The sequence below is a fragment of the Musa acuminata genome, chromosome BXJ3-6 (assembly GCF_036884655.1).
Source record: "Musa acuminata AAA Group cultivar baxijiao chromosome BXJ3-6, Cavendish_Baxijiao_AAA, whole genome shotgun sequence".
Lineage (NCBI taxonomy): Eukaryota > Viridiplantae > Streptophyta > Magnoliopsida > Zingiberales > Musaceae > Musa > Musa acuminata.
Window position 1 is genome coordinate 22,042,128 of NC_088354.1, and position 14,426 is coordinate 22,056,553.

The following is a 14,426-nucleotide window of genomic DNA, read 5'->3' on the forward strand; positions in this document are numbered from 1 at the left end:
CTTATGCTGATTTCCTAAGCTGAAAATGACTTCTAAAGATGATAAGCGTTTAACAACTCAGGAATTTTTTTCCTGTGTATTGGAAGCAGCATATAGTTGTAACATTTATTCTCATCAATTTGCTATTATTGCATCTTATGCACCTGTATTGCTTTTTATCATAAAATGTGGTTTTTGGTCATATACCTATGGAGTAAAACACTGACTACAAAATTAACTAGCTAGAATGATGCTTAAACAGTTCAGGAATAGAGATGACAGGCAATCTTAGTAGTCAAGATGATAGCTATGTATTAGGAAAGAGTGCTTTTGGCATAAAATGCTTCCAATGTATTAGTAATTAGAATTGACAGCATGCAGATGGTTATTAATTAGAGTTAACCAACATGCCTAATACGATAGTCCTATTTTAAATTAATGTTTTTACTGAGAGATTGTTATATAGGTGTTACTAGTCAAGATAGACATACTATTATTTGAGCTTTCTTTCATATCAGGTCCTTGAAGTTAAACCACTATATTACAGAAAAAGGCTTCATCATGTACTTATATTTACTGGTTATATTTGGTCAAGGATGGAGAATTTATGAGGAAATGTCTACATTGGCGAAATATACCCATCAATTTGAGCGGTATCTTGGGATGTTGAATCCCATTTCTAAGTGACCTGTTTTGACTGAACCAGTCAAATTTTTTGAAAATCTTGTTGCGATCCATCGAATACCTACCTTCTCTCTTCTTCTCTTCCATTCATCTCCCTGCATCCATCTGCCATTTTGTCTGGCAGCACTCCCCATCAGTCATCTTCTGGCAGGGTCTCCAGACTCTCATAGGCACCAACCTAAGATGTGAATTAGAAGAAGCTGCTAATCACTAGAGAGCATTGGTAAGGTGGGTATCTCTGTAAGAGGATATTTTTAATTTAAAATTTTCAGATGAATGTTTCTATGTGCTTTTTTTGTTTGTTAATTAATTTTTCTATGTACCACTGGCATGGTTGACTGTGCCATGTGTTGGTATCAAGATGTGCTGGTACCATACTGGTGCCAGCAGCACCTGGAAAGTTAGGCTGCTGCATTGACTATTGAAACTGGTATGAGGATAATGAGAACTTAATACAACTGTTTAATCATTTGTTAACTGCACTTTATTTTACCTGGTTGTCATGTATTCATAATCATGTGCATATGATCATTTAATCTTTTCTTTGTAGATATACTCATTAGTACTTCATTCTATAGCGTGCTCAAGTTGTGCTTCTTAAACCAAATTTCGTTTTAGTTACTTGAAAATTTTCATGAATTTATATTTCTGGTGGAGGGTGGATTTTGATAATTTTCCTGTGGAGGAAGTTGTGATTTATATTTTGTTAAGAAAAAGATTCTGATAGTAATTAGTGTGCCTGGTTGAAGCTTGAACATCAATTAACAAGACCTATTTGTATTTTGGAAGGTTAGCTTCAGTATGCCAAAACTTGATGTGAAGTATATGTACGGAGGCAAAGATCTTATGATTGAGAACAATGTCAGGGGCATCCATCTCACAAGTAGTAAATCACAGCTAAATGAGGACTCAGGGGAGACATCACATTTTGATGCTCAATTAGTTCTCAGTGAAATTCATGTACTTTTTTTGTTGTAAAACATCTTTTATGGATTTGAACTTGCTATTTGGTTGGTTGATTGACTATCCTGTGGTTATTTTTCAGTTACTAACTGAAGATGCAACTGCAGTCTTCGAAATTATGAAAGTTGCTGTTGTCACCACCTTAGATGTTCCAATGGAAGTAAGTTCCTGATTTGCTCTCAACTCTTGTCACTTTATTTTCATAAAAACTTCTGAGATTGATGCAATACCTTTGTTATTGGCCAGAACAGCATGGGTATTGGGCATTGGCATAACGGTTCTACCTATAGCTTTAGTGAATAGCGAGTTTTTAATTTTCGAAGGGAAATGGTAGGCACTGGCACTCTATTTCTATTATTACAGAGCAGCAAGCTGTGAAAGAAACTCAGTGATGTTAGGGTTCAATGTGGATAATGTTCTGTCCTTTACATAGTCATCATTAGATTTGTCAGAACAAGTGTTGAAGTAGAATGTTCTAATATAAATCACATAGATGCATCAAAACTGTAGGAGAGGTTTCAAATGCTGAATTTTGGCATATACTTATGTTGATTTTCATGTCTAAAAACATAGAAGTTTCATTCCATAAAATTTATTTCTGCAATATTCCATTAGTTGTTTCAGTAGGTTAAAACTTGTTTTTAATAAATCCTTGCATAGCATTTTTGAGAAAAAGCTTGTGCATAAGAAAATGCAATTCCAAGGGCACTTAACATTGAAATGTCAAAGTCTGTACAATTTGCAAAGATGTTACAATACAAATTTCTACTGATCCAAACTTCTCTTCCTCAGATTGATACTAATGAAAAGAGGTTCAAATTATTTAAGACGGTGTAAGTTTTTCAGGACTAGGCCAAAATAGCCATTCACAACGGAGTCCAGTAGCCTTGGATGCCCCTGTCATATACTTGGACAGCCTAGAATTCCGGCCCACTTGCCATGCCAGTAGCATTAGACCACTTGGAGGCTTTCATCAGCATTTTAGCTAACTCATCACCAAGTTTAGGCATATTTGGGATAGTATTTGGCAAGGTATGCAATACCATACCGTATCGGTATTTCGAGGTTGGCTCGGTATGGTACGGTACCTGCGTATCAGGTGGTACACTAGGGCATACCGAGCAGTAAATCAGGGCGTACTGAACGGTTTATAATATTTCCTCTTATTATAGCACTGTAGCATTGCTACAGTGTAATACTGTATCACTGTAGCACGTTCCGTCCGATAGCGGGCGGTCCGCGTACCGGTATACCATCGGACCGGTATGTACTGCCCATACCGGACGGTACCATTCGAAATTGCATACCTTGGTATTTGGTGGGTCAATTCCTAGTCCTAGTAGCAGTGTGGACTGACCTCTATACACTTTAGAAATTCTTACTGGACCCACACTTTGCTGGATTGACTTCAAATCACACTGGGGGATACAGTTTATAGGATAATGTTCTCTAGATGTTTGGAACTAATTGGGGTACAATTAAGAGTTGGTGGCATGGACAAGCTTCAACAACTAGCTAATTGGCACATTTCCTCTACTTAGTCCAATTAGAACTTGAAGGATTCATCATGGGTTGCATAATTGTAGATAGAGTAGAATTTATGCTTTATTAGTATATGGGTTCAGAATAGGTGAATTATGTCGTCCTTGAGGCATATAATTTAAGTATTACTTCTAATAAAAATCTTCCTGTTTACTCATTTTCTCTTCTACCTTTTCATCTCTCTGTTTAATTTCATTTCGTGCTCTTTTCTCCACTTTTCTCTCTATTTCCATCGCTAGAAAATATCATTTCTCTCGAAGTATTGAAGGTTCCATTGTAGTTACCAATTCGTTTACCTTGGGCATAATTCACTCAAGTCAAGCAATGGCTGCATTAACATATGCTAGTAAACTTGGTTATTAAGGCCATCCCATTTAATCATCGACCAATTGTTTCCTGTAAGATACTATGTTCCATAGTTAAACAGAATTAAAGATTTGTTTGAGATGTAGTTTAGGTCTTGTACGGTTTTTAAGTTGATGAATTTTATTTAACAGTTATTGCTCAATTTTGTTAGTCTGTTGACCAAAGGAAATGTCAGATCAGTGTCATGAGTTAGCCTTGGCTACTATCTATGATGCAGTTGTAGGTTGCTTCTAGTAAAATAGTTTTAAGGCATCTTTTTCTTCATCAAGCAGAGCTGTTTTTAGCTTGGTTAATGGAAACAATGTTTTAAATCTCAGTCGATTGGACCAGTATTGATACTAATACAGAACTGGATCATGTGCTGATATAGGTTCATCATTTAAAATATCACATGTATTGATAGGTTGGGCCAATGCAGTCCAATAGTCAACTGGTATGTGGACAATTTTGCGTAATTTGATTTGATATGGACTGTACTGCAAAGTAAGCTCATTTTATATGTTTTGTTAGGGATATAAAACTGTATAGGTGGTAAACTTATCATTTAGTATTGGTACCAACATTTTAAGGTATTGATAGTTGTTTGTCCTTTTTTCTCCTTGTCGCTCTTTCTTCCTCTTTCGACCCCTTCTCCCTGCCACATCATTGCCATTGCATCCTCCATCTGATTGTGTCACCGTTGTCTTCTCCTCATCCAGGTTTTTGTGTCGTCCTACTGGTATGCCTCTTCTCTTTCTCTTTTTATTTTGTTCGAACATTATTGACCTATACTGAATGATTGCACTTCAGTCAGTACTGCTACTATACCTGTCTGCATGCTGACTGAGATCGGTATCAAATTGAGACATGAGCATCAATATCATCCACAAACATTGTCCTATCTAAATTTTTGTAAAAAAGAGCTACTGGCTCAAAAGTTCGTCACAGATGAACTGCAGTTGTTTTTGTTGTAATTCTCATTTTAAGATTTAGATTTATCCTTTGTTGCTTTGCCTGTTTGAGTTTGCTTTCCTCAATTGCCATAGCTCTAGTATGATACTATGTAGATCCTGTATGATAAGTGCCTCATGCACTAAATCACCCATTTTTTAATATTATTCTTGTTAATGACAAGTAGAATTATGAACTGAGTTTTATGTCTTTTTTTTTCATGTTTCACTGCCATAATACCTGCATGATGTTTTGAATCTTCCATCATTGCTCTTTTGATTTGTTATTGAAGCTAATTGACTTCTTCCTTGCTTACACCTAAATTCTACATGCGGATGTGTATGCCTATATGTTCATGTTGTTCGTTCAAGATTAAAATCTTGATTTCTAACTTCAAGTATGCCTTTGTTTGTAGCTGCTTCTACCAATTAGAGTTGAGGTTGATATCAAGCTTGGTGGCACCCAGTGCAATCTCATTATTAGCAGATTAAAGCCATGGTTGCAGCTTCACATGTCCAAAAAGAAAAACCTTGTTCTTGTGAAGAATAAGTCTCAGATTGAGAATTCTGAAACCAGTCATGTTAAATCCATCATGTGGACATGTACTGTTTCAGCCCCAGAGATGACTGTCGTCCTTTATAGCCTTACTGGTTTGCCACTATACCATGTAAGTTCTCTATAGCTAGGAACAAATTTACTGCCACTTGAAATCTCCTTATCTAAGAATGATTACTATATTGTATTTTTGAGTTTCTTTTGCTACAAAATATGACAAGAGAATGGTAGGATATCAGTAATACTTTTTCTTTTTTCATTTTACTTATCATCAGCAGATATTTGGTTATGTAGTTTCTATCTTTGACCATTACTAGTTTCTGTGATATCATCAGCAGATATATGACTAGTTTCTGTATGTCACTATGTTGCTCATAATCCTGTGATTAAGTTCATCTTTGGTGAGACTTTTCTATGTCATCATAATTGCAAGTTGCATATTTGAACTGATGATTTGCAAATACTGGAAATGCTGTCTTGGTGCTCCCAATTGATTTATTGTGTTGCAATTCTGTGATTTTAGTTGTCCTCATATGCATATTTATTATTTTACTTCTTGCATTATATCCGTAGTGCTGCTGTATGTTTTTTTCGTGTCATTGGTCCTATTGCAAGAGATAACAGTAATGCATAGGTATGATCAGGAATGCACATAAATATATACACATATCCGACTTGAATTTGTGTAGGTCTGGGCATGAACCATCTGGATCTAGGCTAGATTTGAGATCTAAGCTAGATTCACATGGATGGGACCTTAGATCTGCGCAGTCTAGCCAACACTCACGCAGATTTGCCTACATTTTTATAGAGTTAAAATAGATGTTTGTTTGTATTTTCAATATGAAGTGTACATTATATAGTTGTGCAGCTAAAATAGCCAACACCTTAGATCTGCACAATCCAGCCAACACCCATGCAGATTCGCCCTACATTTTATAGAGTTAAAATAGATGTTTGTTTGTATTTTCAATATGAAGTGTACATTGTCTAGTTGTGCAGCTAAATGAGTTACTTGAAATTGGTACTTTGTTTGAAAATGGCAACTAACAAACATAAAATTGATTTGACTTGGTTGCATGTCTATCACTTAGATAATCATTAACATTGGTAGTGCATCCACTGTGACTACATTGATCTAGGTGGAAAATTGATCCATTTGAAACAATCATTTGGTTGGCGTTTTCTCGAGATGGCCAAATGTACATAGGTTTGACCATTAGATTAAACGAGCTTTTAGGTTAGAGTTGGATGCTTGCGATACCCTGAAGCTTTAACAAAAGACATAACAGGATCACATGGATTAATGAGCATCTAAGTTAGCTATGGGAGTCGACTTTCTATGATTATGAGGGTTCCAAGGACCATGGTTCGTCATTTCGGGTGCTGGCGCCTTGTTGGTCTATGATTGGATCAGTATAGGTCCAATACTCTTTCTTTATAGTTTAACCATTTGAAACTCCAAAAGTGCCTATTTCATGGGTTTCCTACCTAATAAAGTCAAAATTTGTATAATTTAAGTGGTTTAAGATATAAAACAACATCTATTGCATTGAAACATGTAATGGAAAAGGAACACTAATGGAATCTAAAGAATACATCATAATTCACAAATATGTGGAGAGATATCTAAGTAATTATACATAAAAATGGTTGTATAAGAAGATCATATGCTTGTCCCTATTGCCAAAATGAATGTCGTGATTTCACGACGGTGGATTAGGTTCCTCAATGTGATGAGGTTGCATATCAATATGGTATATTGGAAAGATCAAGTGGGTTAAGATATGATCAACTTGATCCTTGGGGATCTAGGCTTGATCCACAAGGATCAAGGCCTAAATTAGGTGAATCGGGCCCTAATTAAGTCATTAAACAAGCATCAAGCCAAGGATTTGAATATCATACTGTATCACCCGATATGGGCGGTATGTACCGGTCCGCCAGTAGATTAGTATGTGGACCATCCACTACTAAGCGGTATTAGGTATTTAGCCTTGTATCGGGCGATACAAGGCTGTATCGAGTGGTAACGATTGAAATTTCGATCCTTACTCACCTGTACCGATTGGTATCGGCCGATTTTGAGCAGATGCGATAGAGCTTAAACAACGTATACACAGAACGAAGCTCATCTTATTCACAACCATCGTATTATGGAGAATTTTACGACCAACAGCAGTACGGTGATAATTGGTCATACTTCTCCGAGCAACAGTATGATACAGAGTAGTAGATCAATAGCGAAAGTAGAAGTTTTGACATTCACTAATACATACCTCAGGAGCTGCCTCGGACATGTGATTCATGACGATCAACCTACGATCATCACCATATTGATGCACCAATGACATACGATATATCAATACATTATGTCGTGGGATCATTTTCAAGATTTGGTCTAACAAACATATCATATTGATATATAGATACATAGAATCGAGGACCCCGATCCACCACCAGAGGAGGCTTGTCGTTCGTTTGGTAGTAAAATCAGGTATATCTACACATGTAATTACTTAATTCATTTGAATCTTAAAGTTTAAGTTGTATATAAAATAATCTAGTAATTGAAATAATTTTTCTGTAGATAATTCAATATTAACGGAAGGACAATCCAGAACTGACAAAACTTGCGAACCTTGCCCAAGGCTACTCCGTAAAGCCTGAAAAAGATATGTGATACTATTCTTGCCTAATTTATATTTTTTGCTAAAACTATACTAAATGTATATTTATTTCTAACTTAAAAACCGTTTTCTAATTATTTTTTATAATTTTCAGGTATTTTTGGAGGGTTTTATGCCTCTTTTAGGTGTACCACTTGATACACCGTATCGTACCGTACTGAACAAAGTTTGATACACTGGTATAGTGCGAGATTAAAAACCTTACATCAAGCCCCTAAATTAACTCATTAAACAAAGAATAAACTTTACATTTGCCTAATTTTGATGAGATTAACCATGGGATTTTCAATTCATATGTTCTTAAAAAATTAGACTTCTCCTTGAACAAGCTCTTGAATATGAAAAAAACTTGAGTTACTGGGAGAAAGCAGGGGAAGATGGTTAAGATGAGGGATGGAAAAGAGAGACAGAAGGAAGGGAAGAAGATTGCTTTTGTTAGTTTATAGATGGAAAGGAGTGAACAGTAAGGGGAAGGGAATATAGCTGTTAGCAAGGTTTGCAGTACCGTCCCCTATGGTTTGGTAAAGTTGGTATTTATACTGCCTGATATTCCCATACAGAGCTTGTACCATCTAGTAGAGGACTGGCATCGTTCAATGGACTGTATAGACTCTTTATCAGGATGTTGCTTTTTTCTGTCTTTCCAAAATTTTCTACACTTATTTCAAAACTCAGTATGTACTGGTGTACTGACTCGGTATATAGGTTGGTGCATATGTTCGAACTGGTACTTTATCGATCTGAGCTATGACCGGTACATTACCGGTATACGAAGTTGCAAACCTTGGCTGCTATTAGTGAAAAGAGGGTTTGTTAGCCCTTTTTTACATCTCAAAAGAGACCCAATGAGGTATTTTTAAGTAAAAAATGGGGACAGGGCAGTCCCATCAATTTGGGATGGCAATAGTAACTTATCATACCTATTTGTATGAACATTGATTAATGTTAGATATATATCTTTTCATATTGTAGTATTTTCTATATGTTGCTTGAAAGTTCTATCATATTTACTTATGAATTATGATAAGTTCTTATAATTTTGTTCCATGTCATTACCTTGTTTTCCTTATAATATTCTATTAGATTTCTACTTTCTTTCCTTTATTTTTTATCTCGGCTGTCAGTTTTGATTGCTACATAGTGCCCAAGTTGTTGGGAGCAAGGTTTGTTGTGACGATTGGCAGGTGGCACAGGTTGGAATAATCTTGTTTGTCAATCTGGGCCAATATGTGACTTGGTGAAAGGTTGGAAAAATCATGTATGTCAATATGTGCCGATGTGCCAATATGCACCTTGGCCAAGTTTAGCCCATGGAAGCTGGCACTGTAATGTGGCAACAAGTAGCACAGCATGATATCATGCCATGTGCTTTGGAATGATGTTTGTTTAAGTAGGATTGTAACCCAATCATGTCGTTTTAGCTAGGTTGAAATGTTTTGTTCTGAAATGGTATTAGCACTTGCCATACCAACCTGTGCTTGTGTATGACTAGGCCATTTTTTTGGTTAGTGTCATCTGGCACAAGGGCAGGCTTTCTGTTTGAATTGCTTGTTATCCTACCTCTTATAAGTTTTATCTTTAATATGCTTTTTTTTTACCATTCATTCATGACGCAGGGTTGCTCACAGTCATCACATCTGTTTGCAAACAACATAGCAAGTAAGGGGATTCAGATACATATGGAACTTGGTGAAGTACATTTGCACATGGAAGATGAATACCAAGAGTGTATAAAGGAAAATGTGTTTGGAGTGGATACTAATTCAGGCTCCTTAGTGCACATTGCACGGCTGAGTCTAGACTGGGGACAAAAGGAAATTGAATCTAAAGAAAAGCAAGATCTAAGTAGGTGGATGTTGGTATTTTCTATTGATATAAGTGGTATGGGAATAAATTTTGGCTTTCAGCATGTTGAGTCTCTTGTATACAATTTAATGTCCTTTAGGAGCCTGATTAAGTCCTTTTCATCTTCTAGTAAAAGAGCTACAGAGTATAATGTAGGACACTTGGGCAAAAATTCAGCCAAAGGAGCACCAATATTTAAACTAAATCTTGAAAAATGTTCTATAAGTTATCATGGTGAGGTGAATGTTGATGACACCATTGTTGCCGACCCAAAGCGTGTGAATTTTGGTTCGCATGGTGGTGAAGTACTAATAAATGTGTCTGCTGATGGGACACCACGGAGAGCAAGCATTATTTCAATGTTAACAAATAAGAGCAAGATTCTCAAATTCTCTACATCTCTGGACATCTTCCATTTCAGTTTATGTGTGAATAGAGAAAAGGAATCAACCCAGGTGGAATTAGAGAGAGCTAGATCTTTCCATATGGAATTTACTGAAGACCATGAACCTGGTAATAAGGTTTCACTGTTTGATATGCAAAATGCAAAGTTTGTGCGGCGAACTGGTGGGCTTACTGATGTTGCTGTCTGTTCCCTATTTAGTGTAACTGATATTACTGCCAGATGGGAACCTGATGCACACTTAGCACTATATGAAATTTTTACTCGTGTTAGATGCCTGTTGCAAAATAGCAAGCTCCAACACTATGACAACGATGTAAAGTTGTCAACTGATACTTTGAAAGAGATGGAAAGAGAAAAAATGGCTACAAAAAACCAAGTACGAGCTGAAAAACAACCTAAAAAAAGGGAGGCAATTTTTGCTGTTGATATTGAGATGTTAAGAGTGTCTGCTGAAGTTGCAGATGGCGTGGAAACAGTGATCCATGTGCAGTCTATTTTTTCAGAGAATGCCAGGATAGGTGTTTTACTTGAAGGTCTTATGCTTAGTTTTAATAGCGCTAGGGTTTTTAAAAGCAGCCGCATGCAAATCTCATGTATCCCAGTTCCACCAAGTAACGTATATGATACAAAGACACAACCTGTGATCACAAGGGATTGGGTTATTCAAGGACTTGATGTACATATTTGTATGCCTTATCGGTTACAGTTACGTGCTATAGAGGATGCTGTCGAGGATATGTTCCGGGGCTTGAAGCTTATTACTGCTTCTAAAACCAGTCACATTTCCCCTGTTAAGAAGGATAAGTCAAAGACAACAAAGATCAGATCAGAAAAACTTGGATCTGTCCGATTTGTCATACGTAAACTCACAGCAGAAATTGAAGAAGAACCAATACAAGGCTGGCTTGATGAGCATTATCATTTGATAAGAAATGAAGTTTGTGAGTCAGCTGTGCGGATGAAGTTTCTTGATGAAATTCTCTCTTCTGTTAGCAAAATTGTGGGGAATAGTGATCAGAGTGATCTCAATTCTGAAAGAAGAATAGTTCATAATGGAGTCGAGATTGATTTAAATGATGTTTCATCCATTGAAAGATTACAAGAAGACATACATAAGAAGGCATTTAAATCTTACTATCTGGCATGTCAGAAGATAGTACATGCAGAAGGATCTGGCGCATGTCACAGAGGCTTCCAAGCTGGTTTCAGACCAAGTAGTCGTAGAACTTCACTTCTATCACTTTGTGCTACAGACTTGGATGTAACTTTGACCAGAATTGAAGGTGGTGATCCTGGAATGGTCCAATTTATAAAGAAGATTGATCCTGTCTGCTCAGATAATGATATACCATTCTCCCGTCTCTATGGAAGAGAGGTTGATGTAAATGCTGGATCTTTGGTTGCCCAACTAAGAGATTATACTTTGCCTCTCTTTTCTGCCACTGCTGGGAAATGTAAGGGACGTGTTGTGTTTGCTCAACAGGTTGAGCTCAACTCATTTTTTACTTGCTTCTTGGTCATTATATTTATTGTGTTCATCATATGTTCCTTTTAACTGTGCTTGTTGTACTAACAGCTTCCCTAAACATAATCACACTAAACACCTTCTCTCTGCTGAGTACATTTGTAGCAGTCTACATTATATCTTTATCTATCTTTTTCATTCATCTGTGACCTCTTAGAACTTCTCTAGGTAAAAGGGAAAAAAATCTGTCTGCCATCCACTTCAAAGGGCAAAAAATCTCAACAGTTAATCTGGCCACGGTTGACCATCTTTTGCAGATATTTCTTTGAGAACCAAACAATTCCTTTTTTTTTTTTTCTAATAATGCACAAATCCATCATCTCCTTATTGTTGCTGGGATTTCAGAAGCCTTGACCTTGTAATAGTGGAGATATATGGAGTTCAGGTAGGAGCCAAGGAGAAAAAGAGATCAAGTTAGAGGAGAGCCATGTCCCTCTTGAGTTAGGGAGGCACAAAGAGGAGAGGTGGATTTGGGTTAAATGAGATGGTGTAGGTGTGAAATCAAGATAGAAATTTCTAACAAGATCATATTAGCAACTGGGAAGAGAAAAAAAAGGAGGGCTCATATTAGTTGAGAGATGGGGAGGATCTTTTAACCAAGGATTGAAATTTCGTATTGTACCGGAGTTTCGAGCAGTACCAGAGCTGAGAGATGGGGAGGATCTTCTAACAAGATCGTACTATGTACCGAGCAGTACACCTAATTTAGGCGTAAAATCTTTCGAAAATACATGAAAATAAAAAAAAAAGTTAGGATAGGGTTTATAAGTTAGAAATAAATATAGTAATAGTATAAGTTTATCAAAACCAATATAAATTAGGTAAAAATAGTATCATATATCTTTTTTGGACTTTGAGGAATAGCCTTGTGCAAGGTTTATATTTCGGTCCGTTACAGATTGCTCTTCTGTAATATTAAAATATCTAGAGAAAAATTATTTGAATTTGTCAATTCACAAATCATTGCTTTGTAGAGTTTAGGAGAATATAAATATGAGAAAAAATGAGTTTGAGATAGTTTAAGAGTGTGAGAGTGAAATAGGGGAGAAGATGAGTTTAAAAACCCATGAGAAAGGGCTCCAACGGTCATTTTGACCGTTGGAGCACTGTTACAGATCGGTAACAGTCGAAATCGACCGTTACCGAGTTGTGTCGAGTGGTAATGGTCGAAATCGACCGTTACCAAGCTATGCCAGGTGGTAATGGTTGAAATTTCGACCGTTACCGTCCGATATACCGGTATGCTGTCGGACCGGTACGTACCGTCCATACCATATGGTATTATTCGAAATTAAAAACCCTGATTTTAACTTTTTATTTTTTTCTTCCATTGGCAGGCTTCACTCACCCTTGTGCATGATATTCACTTTCCCTCTTAATGGCATGTGTGTTCTTTTTTAAGAGAAAACTTGATTTCCTTAAGCCTATTTGATCCTAGTCAAAGGGGTTTTTTTTTCTATTTTTTTATTTTCTAGAGGGCACATAATATATATTTCATAATTTCATTGTACAAGTAGGATATTTATTTTATCACTAGCGTGCACCTTTCTCACCTACATGCTTTGGCAAGGTGAGGTGTACCCAATGTGGTTTGAATATCAAGTGAGAGCCACTTCAACCATGTGCATGCTTTTTGCTCATAGGCATTATGCACAAATTTACTCAGGTGGCAACTGGTTAAAGTATGCAACCAACTAAAACTAAAAGGTCACTGATCAACTTGACATATAATCTTATATGGTGCAATTTGCTTGGTTTGATTTGTTTTGGGGAAAGGATTTGATGATTGAATCCTTCCTTTGAGCAGATTTACCCTTTGTGGGAGGATTGACGAGGAAGAAGAAAAAATTGAAAGAGACTAAGGATCTAGATTACTTCTTGAAAAAGGAATACCTAGTTATGTAATTGCAAAGGGACTACTTGAGCATGCAAGCTTGGCTTCTTGAGGCTTCTCCCTTGCTGTCTCCTCTCTCTCCTTTCCCTCCTTTTTAGGGCTGTCAACCCCCTTATAGTTATAGAGGAGAAAGATTCCTAACTTGAGGACTCTCAATCGGAGTCCAACTCTTAGTCCCACGTAGGAGACTTCTAGACTTCTAATTGGAAAACTCTGAATCGGATTCCAACTCTTGGTCCCACGCAGGGGACTTCTAATCAGTGAAGTCTTCTTGATTCAATTCCAACTCAAATTAAGATTGGGCTTGAGCCTTTGTGCTGGCTGAACTTGGACTTTTGCTGGATTGATCATCCTTGATCATTGATGTGTATTTTATAAGTTAGTTTTATTCCATCAAACTAGAATGCTATTAATCTATCCTTTTCAGTTTTTAAAATTGTCCCTGGATTCGCATGTGTTTTCGTTTTCCACCTCTAGCCTTGGGCATTCACAAATCTGTCTTGATTGCAAAAGAAGATGTCTATTTGGTGAAATGGTGAACTTATCTTGTTTGTTTAGTTACGTGAAATGGTGAACATATATTGTTTGTTTAGGTATGTTATGTGGAAATATACTTCTTTCTCCTAGTTTCTGGGCAAGGACCAATGTACAGAGATTAGGAGAAGTAATTTGGCAATTTCATAATACTTCACTTGATCTTAATTGAGCGTGAAAGGCTGGTCTAAAGCGTCAAAGGTTCAATTCCAGTAGTTTGTATCTTGTTGTCTATTATGTAAGAGAAAAAGTATAGGTAGGTAGCACATAAGATCCCTTGTAGTTGATGCCACTTATCTGAAGGCTTCTTATGTGAGTCGATACTAGTTCTAAATTTATATCGGTTTGCTTCGTTAGCTTAAGATGTTATTTTCTTTTTAAAATTGATCACTTGAAGTTATATCATTACTGCAGCTACCTGCGGTCAATAGGATTCTGATTTTTATTACTATTATCCAGTAGTCAATAGGCTTCAGATATTTTTTACTATTACAAATACTTTTCTTGCGACTC

The 14,426-nt window shown here is 36.6% G+C and overlaps 1 protein-coding gene across 4 annotated transcripts in view; it reads left to right on the plus strand.

Annotated features, from left to right (window-relative positions):
- Positions 1-14,426, plus strand: part of LOC103988790 (protein SABRE) — an 85,595-nt gene that overhangs the window by 34,596 nt on the left and 36,573 nt on the right. For 2 of the 4 annotated variants that reach the window (XM_009407424.3, XM_065156492.1), the window contains exons 6-9: positions 1,453-1,623; positions 1,709-1,786; positions 4,880-5,131; positions 9,326-11,443. In XM_009407424.3, the coding sequence (XP_009405699.2) occupies positions 1,453-1,623; positions 1,709-1,786; positions 4,880-5,131; positions 9,326-11,443 (2,619 nt within the window). Of the gene's footprint in view, positions 1-1,452; positions 1,624-1,708; positions 1,787-1,938; positions 1,957-4,879; positions 5,132-9,325; positions 11,444-14,426 lie in introns of those variants that run through there. The other 2 variants (XM_009407425.3, XM_065156493.1) reach the window with 2 other exon arrangements.